The sequence below is a fragment of the Rhagoletis pomonella genome, unplaced genomic scaffold (genome assembly GCF_013731165.1).
Source record: "Rhagoletis pomonella isolate Grant_MI unplaced genomic scaffold, Rhpom_1.0 Rhpom_scaffold_00007, whole genome shotgun sequence".
NCBI classification, from domain to species: Eukaryota; Metazoa; Arthropoda; class Insecta; order Diptera; family Tephritidae; genus Rhagoletis; species Rhagoletis pomonella.
This window is the reverse complement of record NW_023458561.1, coordinates 51,005,962-51,026,199: the sequence shown is the minus strand read 5'-3', so window position 1 is coordinate 51,026,199 and position 20,238 is coordinate 51,005,962. Positions and strand designations below refer to the sequence as shown.

The 20,238-nt window shown below is 36.3% G+C and overlaps 1 protein-coding gene across 1 annotated transcript in view; it reads right to left on the bottom strand.

The window, feature by feature from the left end:
• The window catches only part of LOC118743880, a 45,598-nt gene that overhangs the window by 5,430 nt on the left and 19,930 nt on the right, over positions 1 to 20,238 (bottom strand). The window contains exons 3-6 of the mRNA XM_036476642.1: positions 9,043 to 9,115; positions 5,517 to 5,780; positions 3,256 to 3,446; positions 806 to 1,868 (exon numbers count right to left, since the gene is read on the bottom strand). Coding sequence (XP_036332535.1) covers positions 806 to 1,868; positions 3,256 to 3,446; positions 5,517 to 5,780; positions 9,043 to 9,115 — 1,591 coding nt within the window. The remainder of the gene's footprint in view (positions 1 to 805; positions 1,869 to 3,255; positions 3,447 to 5,516; positions 5,781 to 9,042; positions 9,116 to 20,238) is intronic.

Below are 20,238 nucleotides of genomic sequence, written 5' to 3'. Positions count from 1 at the left end.
CAAAGTTTCAATGGCCCCGGTTGTCAAGTCAAAGTGTATGCTGATGAAATATCAATGGTAGCAACGGGCAAACATCTGCAGGCCCGGAGTGCACTCAGTCTTCTAAACGTCTGAAGGTGTTTCGATGGCCCATAACCTCCGCCCCTCCAGAACGGCATATCGCTATTTCTTCTGACAGCCAGGCTGAAAGGTTCAAATTGGCTTCAAAATGCTCCTTGACTATTGTATTGGTCCCTGGACACAAGTACATTCCTGGCAACTGTCGAGCCGATGAGCTGGCAATACCTCGAACCTCCTGCAAACACAGACTAATGGCTGAACTCATCGAGAAGGTAATAACAGGTGGACCGTGGAAACCACCTGCAGTTTGTCGCACAAAAATTCAGGTAGTCTTGCTGCTTTACATTTAGTCGGAAGCAAGCAGAAGGTTAACTATGGCTTAGGAAAAATCGACACTGAAACTCGAAACAAAACTCTGAAAAAAAGTTCACTTTCAAGCCGCTGTGGTTTATCGTCATCGCACAACAATAAAACTTTATATATAAATCACTTACGTCTAACTAGACAAAAAAGTTAAAAAGTTACAAAAAAATATGTATTTCTTATATCCTGGCACACTCTAATGTAAATATCGCATAACCGCAGAGAACTATTTGGTTTCGTCTGAACTTAAACTATTCTTACTTTCTCTTTCCTGGAAGAGTTGTGAAACGATTTTCCGTCATCACTTGTGAAATTGTGCCTATCAGTGTAACTTAACGTTTTTCTTAACTTACGAGGTACTAAATTGTTTTCTCACACCCACCTGTCAAGATCACAGCATGATCATAATGCATTGTATCGGTATCCGATGGCGGATTTAAACGTTGTTGCCACTCACAAAAATTACTCAAATACGTATCAATATCATCGGAGCGCCGCAAATTTGCCGGATCGTTGTAAAGTATCTCCAAGCGTTTCAATACGAAATTGATGCGACGCCCCAGCGAACGATCATGATACAGCAGCTGCACAGCATTTATCATTGCCAATACGAAACGTATCATTTGACTTTCAGTATTGTCGGGGAAATTCTTCGACATATGCTTGAAGAGATCACGATCAACAAAGATCGCGGTCTCAGTATAAAGATCTTGTGGTATTTTTGGACTGCCAGAGGCGATGTAACGGCGACGACGACGACGACGACGACGACGTCGATTTTGCTTGTCATCACTTTGGGAATTCCTGTTTGTTTTGCTATCATCCTTTTCGCTGTTGTCGTTGTTGTTGCTCTTATGAGTTACATTGCTATGTGCTAATGGTGGCAGTGTTTCATAAAATTGTTTGCGATGATGTGCTTTTTGTTTTCTTTGGCGTTGTTGCAGTTTATCCGACTTCTGTTTGTTTGTTAGTTGTTGATGTAGATGTTGGTGTTGCAGTTGTTTCAGGTGCTGTTGACGTTGATGACTGTTGTGCTGCTGCTGTTCGTTGTTGTGATGATAACGTGGCTTGTAGCGTAAATTTAATTCCACATATTTTTTAGATTTATCGCCCCTGCTTTTGTGATGATATGTGTAGTTATGTAATGTGTCTCCTTCGATTTCTTCATTGCGTTCATAATCGGAGTTACGTGCGGGCCGTAAAGTGTCCTCAATCACAGTGGGCACCAAATTGAAGTCACTTAACTCATTGAAATCTTCTTCGTCGGGTTCAAATTGTAGGCTTGCATTAAGTACCGTTGCCGCCAGCGGCATGGAGGCAGACTCCTTGGGTTGGTTGGACGCTGTGTGATAGTTGGATTCGAGTATTACATGTGTGGAATTGCCAAAACGTGCCGGCAATGGATGTATTATATAGTTAGTGGAGTTGTGATGGAAAACACCGCGCTGAAATGTAGGAAAGGGGTTCAAAAAATTAAATTAACGAATTAGATTTAGGACCGGTTACTTGATATCTGGTAGCACTAGCTACTGGTTATATCTACTGGGCGCCCCTTTAGACAACGCCTATTAACAATCAGGTACCGAGAACGCGTTCCAGATTTGGATTAGTTCTACATGAGAACAAAATGTAATCTCAAAGAGGAATACAAGTGTTGAGAGCAGTTCGAAAACGTTTCCGTAAAGAACAAAATGCGAACAAAACTCTCTGGAACGTTTTCAAGAAGAACAGAATTAGAACGAAACTTTCCGGAACGTCTTTAATAAGAACAAAACGAGAGCGAAAGTATCGAGAACCTTTTCAAGGGCAATCAAATAAGAGCAAAAGCCTGGGAAACGTTTTGCTAGAGAACAAAACGAAACAAGAGAATGAGAGGGACGTCTGCATGTTTGGAGGAAAAATTCTCTAATTCTCTGCCAGAGAAAAGCTAGATCAATTCAACTTCCTGATTGTTTATCATTAGGGTGAACTGTCCATTTTTGGAAACAAATTTAATTTTCTGTGCAAGAAAAGCTGGTGTCTTAAGTCTTTTGTTTACTTAATTTGCATAATTGTCTTTCAGTTCTTTATTGACTAATGTCAATATTCAAACATTTCAAAAAAATGGAACGCTATGAGAAGAATTTTCTTCTCGCTTTGATTCTTCGCAAACAGCTCAGAGAAGATTTGTTCCCGATTCGCTCTCTGTCAGCAAGTTCCTGAGACTTAAGTTCCTAAATGGTTCTTTGAGAGAAAGTTCCTTAGAGTTTTGTTCCTCTAGAAATGCTTCCGAACGTATTGTTCGCATTTTGTTCTTTTTTGGAACGTTCCATAGGGTTTTGTTCATATATAAATAATTTCCGTTGAGAACGTTCTCGACAATTTTGTTCTCACTTTCGTTCTTGTGAAAAGGCTAAGCGTTCTTGGGAACAAAACCACGAGAATAAAATTTCGTTTCGATCATACCTTTTGTTCTCGGTCCCTGATAACAGTCAACACCTGCCACCAGTGTGACCAGCTGATCACAATAAAAATTAAGCTAAATTGGCACATTATTCTCATCTGCGGTATACACTAAGTAATTTCCATAATATACCCATCACACAAGTTTAGTCACTATTTCTCTCATATCGTGACTGCTGACCCGTGCACTCTACTTTCCATAACTAACATTCTATGCAAATGAATCTTTGATCAGCGCCAGTCGCTTGACCATTTGCAGGTTACACGCTCATTCTCCCCGAATAATTCACACACGCTACTCTACAAATATTCCACCACTTCGACCGTTTTTTTTCCATTCATCTTTTATTCAATATAATTTTTTTGCGTTGAATATTTTTTGCTACTTACCACATTTTCATCATCACAAAGGTCAAGTGCTGAATTTTCATTACTGTAAAAGCACCGCTCATACCGCTCCGCTAATTTATGCGAATCCTCAATGAAGTGCGTCGAGTTGGCGTAGCGTCGGATGAATACAAACGCATCGTCGATTAGTTTCGGTGTCTGGCGTAGCTGTAGGTGCACCGATTGTTCGTTGTCTGTACAAAAAACGCAATCGAAAAAATTCAAACAATTACTACATATGTATGTATACTGAAAGCCAACAGAGCAGAAGAAATAGAAATGTATGGTACATTGGCAAAAGTAAAGGGAATACGTGGATAAAAACAAAATAATACATATGCATAAGTGCTTTATTTGTGTGTACATATACATATACACACATATGTATGTACATTACGGTGGTCCTTAGATTTAGGAAGCAAATTTTTACATCAGATTTCCTAATCCTCAACCCCTACGTCGTTGTAACTATAGTCGAAGATAACACATATAAATTTTGGTACCGATTGGAGAGGGTTAAGGCACTGGGCAACACAGTGGTCAAAGTTCAGATTACCCTATGTTTGGCGTCTTCACCGACTCTAATCGGGACCAAAACTTATATGTGATATCCTCGACTGTAGTAGTATCGATTTTGGGTTTTAAATGAAAAAAAAAAATATTATTATTAATTTTTTGAGGCCATAGAGGCCCCTGTACGACACCCCTTAACCGTCTCCAATCGGGACCAAAATTTATATGTGATATCTGTGACAGTGGTATTGCCGATTGAGGGGGTGGGACTGAAAAAAATCTTTGATTTGATTTTTTAAGGACCACCCTAATGTTCATATTCATCACAATATCCATAATTTACGAATCTAGATGCAGATATACATATAAACCTACATATTCTCTCATTACTGCAATATGTGCAGATAGTAGTGCATCTTTCATGCAACGGTAGGCGCTCGTCAGCCACTGCTGCACTCAAAGTCTATCTCTAAACCGTTTTTTTTTGTTCGCGCATCTCACAACCACATCATTTTAGTTGCATTGACCGGAATAATAAGTTTTATTTCTAAGGCCACATAGGCAATAAGATCAAAGAATGTCTTAAATCACATATGGTAATGAGGCAAGTGCAAAACATTAGAAAGAAATAAAAGAAAATGCATCTCACACAAAAATAGACGTACACAGATGGATGGATGTGGCATTCACTCATTTACAATATCAAAATTGAGTTGATGCACTCAACCTTAACCGGTTGTGGGGCGAAGGTTTGCCAAGTGAAGAATAAAAGGGGGGCATTATTGGTTTCATAGTTTGGAATATACCCGAAGTCATTTCTGTCACTTCACGTCGTATGAGAAAGTTGACGCGATCAAAAACAGTTTTTATAAGCTATTGGAGCGCATGGAAAACCTGAAAAACTGTGAAAAACCTGAGGGAAACTACACGCACACACACGCACGAAACAAGCAGGCTTCTATTAGAAATCCACTTCTCGGGCTGCTTTACACAAGGCCCAAGTACTAACATGAACACTAGGGTGCCCATCGAAAATGTTTTTTTTTTTTTGAAATTTTAAGACCCTGCCACCTAACTTTATTCTTTTATGAGAAATATTTTTGCCTATTTTTATAGATTTTTTAAGGGTCATTTAGAGGTCACGACCTGTCGATTTAGGTCAGAAAATAGGATTTTGTAGATTTATGAGTTTTTGAATTACTATTTTTGATTCGATTTCAAAGATCGGACATGAGCTGAGAAGAGAATATATAGACCATTAAAATGGTATATAATAATCTATTGTCGAACTTGGCTTGTGGGATTTTTTATCGGGTAAAATAAGAAAAACACATATTTCTCTCAATTTTTTAAATTTGGACCATCGATAATATCCACAATTTCAAAATATGTAGCACTCTATAAAATGAAATCTATTTTTAAATAAACCGTATACACATTGTGCTTTGCCTTATGACTTTTTAGTTTCCTAACATGTTTTTACTTTAGGTCCAAATTATTATTCCAGCAAGGGAACTTGCAATTAATAAAATTCTCTTAGTCTCATCAAATTAAAAAAAAAAATCGAATTTTGAAAATACTCGTTCATATCTAGCAAGATCTTTATCTTACTTTACCTGTACTGCATATTCTGTCAATCTCATCAAACTTTAAGTGCAACACGCGCGCAATGATCTTGCAATAAATCATGTTTGAGTATGTATGTGTAGCATTTGTTAAGTTGTTAAGTGGAGTATTTGCCACTGGCTTACCTTTTATTTGCACAGAGACAACCTCTTCATTTTGGCCCGCTGGCGACTGCATTTGCGGTTGGGCGCCGCTTTGACGCTCTGTGCTAGCGCTGGTGTCAGAACGTTTGACACGATGCGATGATTTGTGTGCTTGCTGCTGAATCTCGTGCTGTTGTTGTTTTGGTTCTGCCTGCATTGAGCTACCAGCAGCAGCAACTTTGGTTGCTCCCTCAGCGGCATTGGCATTCGTTAGATGTTGCAACTGCACCAATTTGAGTGGACGCTCTGCAAACAAAGATCAATGTTGGCAATTATTCACATTCATTTAAGTATTTATGTAAATATATGTATTTAGATATGTATGTATTATATATATTTAGTCATTTATAAATCCTAATATTCTAACAGTCAGAGCGCAACAAACAGTTAATATTCACTGGGGACGCTGAGAAGTTGAGGTGTGCCCGCTGTCTGCCAATTTAACTGCAGTCTTTTGGTCTATATCAGCGTATATCTCTATCTTTATGTCTGCTTGTCTGCCTGCCTGTCTGTCTATTCGTTTGTCTATTCAAGTGTACCACCTCTAACAGCTCAATGTGTTATTAGTGATTGCTGGCAGCCACTGCTATTGGATTCCAGTTCGAATTTATTTTCTGAAGTGCAAATTACAAATTACTGCCAATATCGAAGACACATTTTTTTTCAGACTTATTAAAGTTCTTGTTATATTCTTATTTTCATATGTATATGTGTATGGGTATACATAGTACATATATATTTCTTTGAACTTTTGCGAGAACGCAGAGTGTTGAGTACGAGGTTTCGCAAGCGACAGATGCTAGTCCCAGAGAACTTCTTCGGACTAGTCATTAAGTACGAACGTAAGTACTAAAACCGCAATCTGGCAAATGCTGCGCAGTTTAAGTGGAAGTGTTGAAATGGTTCCACCTACAAAAATGATCCGGTAAGATATTTATTCTCACTGCATGTATCCTGATAGGACAGTGGCCAACCAGTACACCTACCAAAATCAAGATATTCAGACCGTCAGCGGTCCACCCTCGGGCAAAATGACCTCACCATATATAAGCCCGGGTTTTCTCCCAGCGTCCTATGTCTTGACCAGGGCCCTAACTTTCCAGAAAAAAATCCACAAGTAGTCAAGGGAGCTCCCACTCTCTTTTCTTGGTCCCTGAGCAATTCATCAGACGCACCGTTTCCTGGGATATCACTATGGCCTGGCATCCTTATAAGTCAGGCAAATTAATAATACGACGCGATCTAAAGCGAGTTAAGGCCTGGGGAAAGAGGTGGATTGACGGCCATAGAGGAATTCAATTACAAAACCTTTGGGCACAGCTCAGTTGGGGCGAGGAATACAGGCAGCACAGACTATGTTGTAGCTTAATTTAAGTGGCAACGAAGGTTGTGCACAACGATTGAGGAGGAGGATTGATGCGAGGGAATGAAACCCAGCCGTAGAGCTCCGAGTACTTTAACGGATTTATCTAAAATGGTATCGGAAGTAGGTGTCGGAATATAATGACGGGAACTGAACGCCGGTCGGACAGTAAGTTTACATGACCAGTGCATCATATTTTAAGCAAAGGTTTTCGCTAGCAGACCGATTCTGAACAGAAACTCCCTGGGAGTTTTCTCTCTTTTCCCTTTCCACCTATACCTTTGCAATGGTGGGGCAGAATCAAAAAAATATTGTTCTGCCGTATCTTCCTCTTCAAGGCGGAAAGTTGTCTGTACTATCATCAGCTCAATGAAAACAATTACCTTGCTGGAAACTCTGTAATAAGGGGTAGCTTGAAGTTTGCCCACCAGCAGCCCCTCGATGACGCCCAGTCATTGCTGAACGAAATATTTGCCGAGTTTCTGATGGTGTCTTCGATGGCCCAAGGTGGAAGTGCTATAACTAGTTGTGAACCGAAGAATACTTGCTCTGAGGCCTCTCTATGCCTTGATTGTAGCTTTTCTGTTACCATAGATACCGAAGCACTTACTTCAAGGCATTGAGGACTGAAAATACCTCGTGGTGGAATAATAACTGAGTATTGGGTCTAGGCTATTACTTAGCCTTAAGGAACCCAACATTATAATATCTCATCAGCAAAGGAAATGGTGTCGTTAAGGAGTTTTGGGTATGCAGTGTTTTAGCCCATTCAATTCTATTATAAAAAAAATGCAAGTATGAAATGTTTGATGTAGCTGGATTTTGCTGTTGATTTTTGGTATTTTTGGTTACGATGTCACTCATTCCATTCCATACGAAATATATTCGAAGATTTTTTTAAATAACGTAATGTTTAATATCCACTATTATTTAAAATTCTTTATGCGTATGAGCCGCTTTACTTTAGTACACTCACGACAAAAAGCATTGGCACAATATGAGCAACAATTTTTTTTTCAGCTAATTTTTCCTAAAAATATGCTTCATTCGGGAACAAAAAACATAAAAGTATAATTTCTAAACTTTATGCAGGAAATTAGAAGTTGCTTGCTAAAAAATCGAGTTGATTTTTAGGATTTTTTTTTTTTGTTGAAGGTGTTTCGAATTGAACTATTTTTTTTATAAAAAATTAGGCAAAGAAAATTAAAATTAAAATTGTTGCACATATTGTGAAAAGTTCTTTAGTACACTCACGGCAAAAAGTATTGGCACAATATATGCAACAATTTTTTATTTTTATATTTTTCCGCTAACTTTTCATAAATATATGCTCCATTCTGCAACAAAAAACTTAAAAATAATTTCTAAACTTTGTTCAAAACTCAGGATATATCGATGGCTGAGTGGAAGATCGACCTATCTCGGCAGCCAGTTCGAAAACATTCTATCTCAAAAAACTTTTCAAGAACGCCCTATTTCAGAAATCGTTTCAAAAACGCCCTATCTCAGCTGCCGATTCAAAAACGCCCTATATCAGCATATTTTCAATACATTTTGAAGTGAGTTAGGGCGTTTTTGAACCGAAGTTTGAGATAGGGTGTTTTTCAATTAAATTCTGAAATAGGGCGTTCTTGAAAAGTTTTTTGAGATAGAGCGTTTTCGAACTGGCTGCCGAGATAGGTCGATCTTCCACTCAGCCATCGATATGAAGTTGGTAAAAATCGCGTTGACAATTTTTTTGTTAAAGCATTTTCTCCATACAAAGTATTTTCGAATTTTTTTTTTTTTCAACGGTAAGTATACTAAAATTTAATGGGCTAAAAAATTGCATACTAAAAAAAAACTTATTAAGAAGTTGAAAATTCGCATGAAAATTTATAGAATTTTCCTCAAATTTGCACAAAGTTTAGAAGTATTACTTTTATGTTTTATTAATGCATGAACCATATTAATAAAAAATTGCAAAAATTCGTTGTGCCAACATTTTTGCCATGAGTGTATATAAAAGTAGAAGAAGCTACAAATTACAGTTGATTTTTTTTTTTTTTTTTTTATTTTTTACTGACCTCAAGTCAAGGCACTGAAGTTTCGAACCACATGACATTCAATGTTCTTAACTAGTTTATTTAATTCGTTTGTACTTACTTGATTTCGCTTTTCCAAAAATTAATTCCTTTTCGTGTTCTGCCAAATGATCCGCCAGTGATTGTTCGTCAATCTAAAAGGAAACGAATTATTTTATGTACAAGTAGTATCTGAATTAAACCTATCCAGTTTATTCAAAAAATGACACTGTGGAACAATTCAAATGTTTTTTAGAGCTTCAACGAAATAATTTACAAGAGTTATTTTCCCGCCTTTTCATTTTTTTTTTTTTTGGAATAATGGTGATTTCGTTTCTTCTAATAAATGTTGCCCTTCCACGGTGCAAAACTTGTTTGGTGTTACACTAAACCCTGCCCTTTTCTCTTTCTTTCCTTACCTAGCTCACGCATGAAATGCAAAATGCATTGTCGTTTTAAGCAACCAGCTCTCCTGAAAAAGCTTCAAAGGGCCGAGAATGGACCTTTTTTGTCTTACAAGGTTTTAACCTAATTTGTATACATTTTTATTGCACTTGTTCGAGTTGGGTTTGAGGCATCCTAATAATCATATCCGCCATAGTCGAGTTTTAGAGGTGCGTTGTGACTTTAAACGGACTTTCCCTATACCATTTTGCGCAAGAAGTGGTCTACAAATTAGGGATGTATTTTCTGAAAATTCGACGTAGGTACATATTAATGTATCTGCTTTTAATTCATTTTCATTGTTATTTTTTGTTCCTTGGCAATTGAAAACGACAACAACTGCTGGAAACGCTAACAACCAGCTAATGGCTGACTAAATGGCTTGCAAGCCTTCAACCAACACAATTGGCTACCACGCGAAACAATTTGCCAAATTTTGGAAATTTTCTATTAACCATAAAAAAGAAATACATAAAATAATACGGGAACTTGCAATTTACCGCAAATAGGCGCTCTAAGTGTAGCAGAAAAATCTGCCACTTAATTTGAAATTTATTAAGGGCCGTTTTCTCAACTAACCTGCAACTTTAAAGCTCACTTTATATTTAAAGGTGGCATTAAAATTGAAGATTAAGATTGTGTCTAAAGTAAAGCATTTTCTTGTCAGTTTTAAATTGGTTTACAACCAAGAAACATACATATGTCAAAAACCGAAAATAGAAATGCTTAACTTTAGACATAGCTTTATTTTTAATCCAATCTTTTAATATAAAGTGAGCTTTTAAGTTAAAGGTTACTTCAGAAAACGGCCCTAAGAGGTAGTAAATAAATACTACTTAGATGGACGAAAGTGTTAAATAAAATGAATGCAACAACACCGGTATGAGTTTACAGCCCCCTGCCTTTTGGTTCAAAGTTGAAAATGTTAGACCGTAATATGTTTACAACTAATTTCTACTAGCTGCAAAATCAACGACGAAAAAAACACATGACAGAGGAGTTCAGCGACATACCTACTGACGACGCACCATAAATGCCCGTAGCGAAGCGTGAAACGCAAAGCAAATACTACTACTCGTGTATATTTTCCGGCGAGCTACAGCAATTGTGGCGGTAAATGGCATTAAATTATTGCGGGCAAGAAAATCAAATGGTAACAGCAATGCAAGAAAAATTTGCGAGATAGATTTTTTTCATATTTTCAATATTTGAAACATGAAAATAATAAATATTTGCAACATGAAAATAATAAATATTTGCTACATGAAAAATGTTCAAAAAATATCAATTTGTACTCAATGCCAATAAGCTCAATAGACCTACTGGTCGCAGTGCTTTATCTATCTATCTCCACAACGCCAATTAAAATAATACGCATCAAAGTCAAATTAACCAATAATTAGTCAAGCATAGTTTTATATTAGGGTAATCCAAATCTTCAAAAAGTAAAACTATGATGCTTATTTGAAAAAAGTTAAACAACTCAGACTTCGAGTTGTTTGTGCGTGATGCAGTAATGGGCACATAAAAAACTTAGTATTGTATATGAGATAAGATTACAACATATTTCAGTTTCATCGAAATTAAAAATCATGCCCGTACCTGAACGGTTGTCTTGAAATGGAAAGCAACAGTTATGAAAAAGTAGTTAGTAAAATTTTCTAGATAAATATGCATCGTAGTTTTATATTTTGAAGATTTTTTAATGGAAATATTTTGATGCGATCAACAAATATTTATGTTTAGCGATTTTATAGCGATTCTACAAAAAGTGTTTTTTCATACATATGTGTTTACATGGGAAACTTCAAAGCTCTGGCGGCACCATTAAATGTTAACCGATTTCATATTTAAAAACATGTACAGGTTTTTTTTTCCATTTTCAAAAAGTAGATTTCCCTCTGTATTTTTGGATCACCCTATGGCTCATATGTTACAGCACACTCATAACGAAATACATACGTGTAAAAACATTACGCGCTGGAACTGGCCGGAAAGCCACGCAGTATTTTGATGCACTTGAACTGGATGATGGCACTAACCCTAAACAAAAACGCAATAATAATGGTCGCAAAAAAATGGAAACAAAAATAAAAGAGCACGATGACCAGCGAACCGAAATAATGGCATCATCCATATTGGCAGCTTCCGTAGCCGGCAAACACTTGTATATGTATGTATATAGGGAGACCCGGAATTCACGAAGCTGTGAATTTAACGCCATTGCTGCAATAAAGTGTCGACAATTAAAAATAAACGACAGTTTGGCAATCATGTGTAGCGGCAAAGCGGCTTATATTCAAAACCTGCTATCAGCGATTTTCACAAAAAGTACTTTCCCATGTTAGAACTTGTCTGTTAATACTGACCTTATATGTATATCGCTTGTTGGAAGAATACAGTAAATTCTTCAATTCTAAACTTAAAATTACCATCAGTGATCGCAGTTAAGTCTCATTGTGATTTCGTTTCTTCCAAATAATGTTACCCTTTCACGGTGCAAAATGTGTTTGAAGTTACACTCAAGCCCGTAAATGGGCACGTTTTTTTCTTGTTGTCCTTGTCTAGCAAGGCAGGTAATGTGCGTTTTTCGCCTTACATAAGTGTGGCATTTTAAAAAACGAACACACACTTTTCTCACCGTTTGTTTTTATTTTAGAATCGAACACAAAAAGGGGTAATCAAAACGCGACATTTTTTTCGTAGAAACGAAAGTACCATCAAACAAGTTCTAACATCAGAAAGTACTTTTTGTCAAAATCGCTTATAGCAGGTAATTAAAAAATATCTGTGTTTTCTATTAAATTAAAATCTTGCGTTAATTTTGGGACACCCTATATATGCACATATGTATGTATGTCAAAGCACACATACAATCATGCAAAATTTGATGGATATATATAACCATCCACCGGCTTGAAAATTATTATCATTGTAATTCAATAAATTCACTGAAAAAAATGCCACTAATCGGGGATGACTCCTGATGAACCTGTCTGAATTATGAACATTTTAAGAAAAGAATACTACAAATCGGTTGAGACATAACGACTGCTTTTTTGACATATGGTGATTTACCCCCCACATTGTGCCGCTATTTAAATTATTCGCACTAACGTATCTTTTGTTAGAGCTTTCTTCCTCTGGAAAATGTGTCTCTCTCCCTTCCTTCCTTTAGATAGCCGACCAGTTTAAATAGAAGTATAGCGTAAAATAAAATTTCTGAAAACCAAGGAATATTAAGTTTTCCTAAGAAAAAGATACTTATTTTACATACATAAAAAATTCTCATAGCTAAATAATTATATTTTTATCTGGCTACCTGTCAGCCGCTGTGGTGTAGTGGTAAGCAGTGCGCGCTTTCACTCATCAGCACCTGGGTTCAAGCCCTGGTCAGAGACACATCACAAAAAATATAGAAAAAGGTTTTTTCTTAACAGCGGTCGTCCCTCGGCAGGCAATGGCAAACCTCCGAGTATATTTCTGCCATGAAAAAACAGCTTCTCATAAAAATACAATCGCCGTTCGGAGTCGGCGTAAAACTGTAGGTCCTTCCGCTTTGTGTGACAACATCAAGGCGCACGCCACAAGTCGGAGGAGAAGCTCGGCCAAACACTAACATATGTGTAAGCGCCAATCTATTATTATTATTATTATCTGGCTACCTAAACAAGCACGTGAAATTTTCCGTGATAGTTACGACTGCAAACCTGCCAGTGTGTGCCAGTAAAAATCCGAGGCACTATTTATTTTTTATTAGCGCAAAACAAGATGTTTTGGTTGTCCTCAATGTGCTGTGTACAACATTAAAAATTGTGATATTGCGTGAGATATTCACAAATGTATCGTGCTTCTTTATATGAGTAGATAGATACCTACTTATTTTATCACAACTTTGTGAAATCATTTATTTCTGTTTGATTATTAAACTAACTTTTTTTTATTCATTAAGCCTTTGTTTGTTTTGGTTATTCATATGATATTGCACATAATTACCTCCACTATTTCGCGCTTACACGCTTGTTATTATCAGTGTGGAAGAGTTCTCATGCGCTTGCGCGACACTCATGAACAATACCTTTTTAAGCATGCTTGCATACATATGTATGTATTTTTGTATTTAGTTAGTGAGGCACAATCATGCATTTGCACACAAAAAATAAATGTAATACAATTTGTTCTTTTTTAGTCAGCCCTCCTTTTGTTCACAATTCAAGTTCGTGGCTCACAAATTCTTATTTACCATTTTTCTTGTCTATGCTCCCCGTAGTAAGCTATTACAATGTTCTAAACCGGAACGAATATAATTCTTTAATAACTTTGCTTTACTTAATGCTTACTTTTCTCTTAGGGTGCCTTCTTTTTTTAGCATACCGGTCATCCAATTATTCATTGTTTTGTTGCGTACCACCAACGTTTGCTTTATAAATTAAATTCCTTAACCAAGGTCAATAACTTAGAGCGCATTGTAGTTTGCTTCCAATTACGAATGTACTCGATTGCCACTTGTACATAGTCAGCGTATCCAATTACATAAATATTTATATATGTATACAGGGCCGGTCTTAACCAATTAGGCACCCCGGGCGAATCATGCATTAACACCCTTTTATAAATATTTTATAATAAAAAAAAAATTATTTATTTTGAATTCTGTGCCATGCTTTATGTACAAGAAAAAACTACTAAAACCGAATTTTCCTTTTTTTCCAGATTTTCTGCAATTAGATTTTTAATGGACTGCGAGGCCAAACTCCGAGTACTTAATTTTGTTTCATAGTAAGGTGGTGGAACATTGACTCCGCCATCATCGACTGTGTGCTCGGGTTCGTCTTCTCCACAGCTTTTAGTGTTGCTACCATTCAGTAGGGTGGAAAAGTGTTCCATCCATAATTTAAGTACGTTCTTGACATCGGTTACTAGGCCGCCATTGTTGTTCTTACAATAGTACGCCCTGGTCTTAAAACCTTCCGTCTGTCGCCTAACCCTCTGGTAAAATTTTCGGGCTTTTTTCCTGTCGGCTAGCATTTCAAGCTCTTCGCACTCACGTATTTCGGTCTCCCTCTTCTTATTGCGGCAAATACATACATACGTCTCACTTCCCTCTTCAGTTCCCTATAACGATCCCACATGGCTCGCGTTGCGCCCGATTTCAGCGTGGCCCTGTAGGCGACATCTTTTTTCTCTGCAGTTCGTTGACCAGTTTTTCTTTCGGGCTCGCTGATACCTGACTACTTTTTCGGCGTCGATAATTGATGAACCGGAAATGTGGTTCCACTCCTCGCATAAGTCGCTTTGTTGAAGAGTGCTCTCTGAGAGCACGTGTGAGAGTCGATTAGCGAATGCAGCAGCCGTCTGTTGTGACTAAGCTTTCCTTGCATTTTTGGGCGCATATTTTTTGCTGCACAGAGGCGGGTGCGCATCTTGGTTGCAACAAGAAAGTGGTTCGAGTCGATGCTCGGCCCTCGGAGTGTACGTACCTCTAAAACACTTGAAACATGCCGAGACTTTGCTGTTATTAAAAAAGAATGGCTCATATGTGTTATGGTGACCAACTTTTTGAAAAATCAATTTCAACTTGAATTATGGAAATTAGGCAATTCAAAAACATGTATATGTATGTATGTAACTCTCATTATATAGGTGTCAGGTAAAAGGAGTTTAAGAAGGTTGCCACCTGTTTAAAAATTTAAATTCAAACTATTCAATAATTTACAATATGGGTATCAATCCTTAAGGTTTGAAAATATGTACTTCATTTCCAGACTAAAAACTGGATTTAAATGCAGGGCATAAGTTAATTGAAAATACATCACAAGTAAGAAAAGTTTTGAAGGCAGTTAAACAAAATCTCCTATGTTTTTGGCTAAGTTTAAGTATGTTTAGTTTTATTGAAATAAATTATATCTAATGTACGCGCGCAGGAATTTCATACACTCAGCAAAGTATAGTCTTTTCAATGAACACCTAACAAAACAATTATGCGCTTTATCCAGTTAAGTTAAATTAATTCTATAATTTTTCCAAAATGAAGTTTATTTCTGATTGCTATTATGTATCACAGATTACTCAATAAGTGAATTCATTAATAAAAATGCAAATCTTGATCATCTATTAAGTCGGAATTATTTTGCATTCATTGAATTGAACTGTGACACATTGAATCTAATCGGCGGCAATTAATTTATTCATAGTATGTACATATGTACATTCTCGTAAGATGCAATCATATCAACACAACCTTATAAACATAGCTAAGCACATACGTACATACATATATACATTAGGGTGGTCCCTAAAATCAAATCAACGATTTTTTTCAGTCTCACCCCCTCAATCGGTAATACCACGATGACAGATATCGTATATTCATTTTGGTCCCGATTGGAGTCGGTTAAGGCGTTTTCGCAAAGGTGTCAAAGGCCAGAAGCCTCTATGGAGACTCAAAAAATTAAAAATATTTGTTTGAATTAATACCCAAAATCGATACTACTAAAGTCGAAGATATCACATATAAATTTTGGTCCCGATTGCAGTCGGTTAAGACGTTTTCTGAAGACGAGTAATCTGAAGTTTGACCCCTGTGCGACACGCCTTAACCGTCTCCAACCGGGACCAAAATTTATATGTGATATCTTCGACTATAGGAGCATCGACGTAGGGGTTAAAGCTTAGGAAATCTGATGTAAAAATTTGGTTCCCACATTTAAGGACCACCCTAATATGCATATGTACATATGTATATGAAGAATCTTTATTAGAGATTAAAGCCTGATTGGCCGATGCGACGGTTACACATGACATCTAATCAAATGTGGGATCTGGTAATTAATATGCTGAGAATTGCAATCGCACAAACATACTTACATACATATATACAGGCAGAGGTATATACTACCTACATATGTACATATGTTAACACACACGCAAAAGTGGGCAAATTCAAAATAAAGTATTTTAAGAAAGAATTTAAGACATAGTAAACGTACATAATTATGTATCTGACTAGTTCCTGTGAAGTAAAAGACAAAACCATGCAGCTGTGAATAGTTTTTAAGATTTACAAAAAATCTGCTAAACAGCTGTGCGCAATAGTCTTTCGCAAGAAAGAATGTACATATTTATGAAGTAACAATGTATTTGAAAATCAAAAAAAAAAAATCAAAACATCAACAACAAAGTGTCTGTAGCAAGTGTGAATGCACCGCTCAAATTATTGGCTGATTATGCAATTTCGCTTTCGGCGTCAAAATGATACCATGCCAAAACTGGCAAGACAAGTAACAAAGAACTGCTAGACTCAGCTTACAAAAATGTGCTATCACTTCTATTGCTTGTAGGCACGTTTGATCGAAGACCAACGATATAAAAAAAGAGAAAAACACCATTATATGCATGTGTGCACATTAGGGTGCATCATCCTCCATACAAAAAAAAGAACCGGATATGCTTTTCCATTGGAATTATAAAATTCATTATATTTTAAGACCAGAATAGACGCCAATTTATTTGCAAAAATAAATAATAAATATGAAGACTTGAAAACACCTCCAAATATCGAGTTTTTTATAAATAAAATTTAAACAATGGAATCAAAGCAATGAAATTTTTGTATATTATTTCAAATCGGTACACGTCACATAAATCTTAATATTTTTCCGAAATATTTTAACATATAAAATTTTATAATTCCGGTGAAAGCCCGCAACTCGTGAGAGGCAGCCTAATGTACATATGTACATATAGAAGCACATAGATACGGATGTACAAATGTTTAAAGCAATAGGTTTATAGCATGCAAGTCGCCAAGTGTCAATTGCTGCCGTCACTGCGGCTATTGCTGTTATTTTTAGCATTGTTAGCACTAATTGCAGCTGGATTGCGCGCGACCGGCAAAGTTCATTAGACGCGATATCGTTTTTTCCAAATTTATTTTTAATTTTTTTTTTTCAACATAATGTTGGTACAGTACTTTTGCCAAAATGGTATTCATGATTAGTTTTTTATAAAATTTAAAAAAAATGTAATTAAATGTATACACGAATATGTAAATTCGTCACACGCTCTTAATTGCTTGAGGCCTACAAATCTAGTCGAGGTGAAAACAATAACACTGAGGCGTATTCTTGTTCTCGCATGATTATCAATTTTTAAGAAAACGAAAATATGACCCACAAATGGCACTCATACTTGTATTACTCAATATACGAATAAAAGATTCGCCATGTCGTTTTTTTTCAAGGCAGGCATCGCAAATGGGTTGCCTTGTATGTATGTATATACAGTGACTGAAACAAATGACCACGTGCTGATTTTTTTTTAATATTCGTAATGTTTTTCATGTTTTGTTTGTTGTTTTTCTATAAAAATGCCGTCCAAGCTTTAACCAATATCATATAAATGCAGCGGGTCATTCACGACATTTTTTCTCACTTGATGTTTTTTAGTAATAACTCGACTCCAGCGCCACCTGGTGGCAAAGGTATTGCCCTTACCATTACCAACACATATCAAGAATATGAGCATCATAAATACGAATTTTTAATACTGACTCGACTCCTGATCCACTTGGCGTCCAAATTTTTTTCATAGCAGTATTTCCCTTTACGAAACCAATAAATAAAACTTTTGGTAATAACTCGACTCCAGCTCCACCTGTCGGATCAAATTGTGAGCTGAAATTATCAAACACACACAACGCCCCCATTCCAAACAGTCCCAAGTTTCCACATGAGTATGCGATTGCCTTCATATATGTATGTATCTCCATAGCATATTCGAGTACTCTACAATGAACCCTTCCAGAGATATAGAAAGTCCCTATCTCACATCGTCGCTGAAATACAAAAAGATGAAGACCCCGTGGGAAGAGTGTAGATGTTGTAGGTCACCTCTTACCTCTTACAGTACAATACCTGCCAACTATGTATACTCTTATAGCGTTTTCTTTTCTCAAAAAAAGTTTCGAACTTTTATATGGCACCTCTTGCTTTGTGCTGCCCTCAAAGCGGAGAAAATGCTGCGTTCTTTATATGAAAATGAAAGAGATAAAAGGCTACCCTGTCACAAATCAGCTGTTTGATACTTTGTGTGTTTATTAGTTTTTGGAATTGATCGGTGCAAATAATATTTATACTAAAACATAAAAGGAAATAGTATTTATAATGGAGGAGGAAACAAATGAGAGCCTGTGCATTAAGCGCATAATTAGTAAGTATAAATAGCACACAACTTCTTCGCATTGCAAATAATAAAAATAAATATGTTGTTATTGCAGTGTGGACAGAAGGTGAAACGCGACTTCTGCTCAATAAGTACAGGAGCTACCTGCCTGAAATTGGTCCGATGAAAGCCATGCGTAACAAAAAAGAAATGTGGGTGAGGATATCTACAGAGATTGAAAGAAGACCGGCAAAGCAATGCGAGGATAGGTATAAAACTTTGATAAAAAGGAAGAAAGCAGCGGTAGAAAACAACCATACGTCTGGAGCTAAGAGGCAGAGAATCGGGTTCGCCCAATAGCTCGAAACCATAGCCGCAATTGATGACTCAATTGAACCAGAAGTTCAAATGAGTAGCCAGGCGGTAGTAACAAAAAGCGTAGATGTGCCAACAACAAGCAAAAATGTTGCTAAGAGGAAAGTGGTTTCTGTGCAGGAGACGTTAATAAGTATTTCAAGAGAAAAAGAGGAGGCGCACGAGCGGCGTCACAGAGAAAGAATGGAAGCTCTTAACAATATTCAAGAACTTATATCTAACTTCCTTCACGGAAATGTAATAGAGGAAGAGCAAATCTGAACGCAATGCAAGTTACCTGCAGACGTACCTAATTTCACTTAATACTAACTAATAGACTTGAAGTGATATTTTAGTTTTTATGAAGTACTTTTAATTATTTATTTGTTCACAAAAACATTTGATACATATTTAAGTATTAGAATATACAGTGCCTGTAAGAAAATAGCACCTCAACATTTTGACCAGTTTTGACAATTTTTCTTTTTTTTATTTAATGTTTATTATTTGTTTATAAAAGTTTAGCCAGTTGTACAACAAACACCATATGACTTCGCACTCCAAATTTCGTACAAAAATTATAAAAATTCTGTAAAGTTTCACGAAAATTTCAAACTTTTTACATAGAATATTTATAAAAAAAATTGTTTTTTTCCTGCCGTATTTTTATAAATTTTGTACTAAGTTTGGAGTGTGAAGTTATAAGGTGTTTGTTGTACAACTAGCTAAGCTTTTATAAACAAATAACAAACATTAAAGAAACAAAAGAAAAATAGTCAAAACTGGTCAAAATATTAAGATGCTATTATTTTGATCGCAGAAAGAAAAGACTTGAACTACCTGAATAAATGTTTGAAAAAAAATACAAGAATTTATTTTAATATATTTAATCTGTTTGTTGTTGGAAAAAGTAGCCTGGGAAAAGGCTGAGAAAAGAACATGAAAATTTGACAGCGCTAAAACAGGGCAGAATAAGTGCAGCCTTTTTGCGAGAAAAGAAAACGCTATTACACTTCTAATGCTAGTTGGTGTTCTGGTTGTCCGAAATATGGATATTTATTTAAAATTTATTTTTTATTTTGAAACCAAAAAATGTCTAGAGGTCGCTCAAAGTGCTCAAAGGTTTCCGTGTCTTTTAAATGAGGAAAAACAGCTTTTCCAATCCTAGGAGGTGAGAGCATTAAAATTCGAACATTACTTGTTGGACCACCCCAATGTATATACGAACCTGTATATACATACTTCAGCACAAGTATACACGATCAGCGTTTTTTGTTCAAAATGGTCATTAATTTTTGATATCTCTTTTATATCTGCA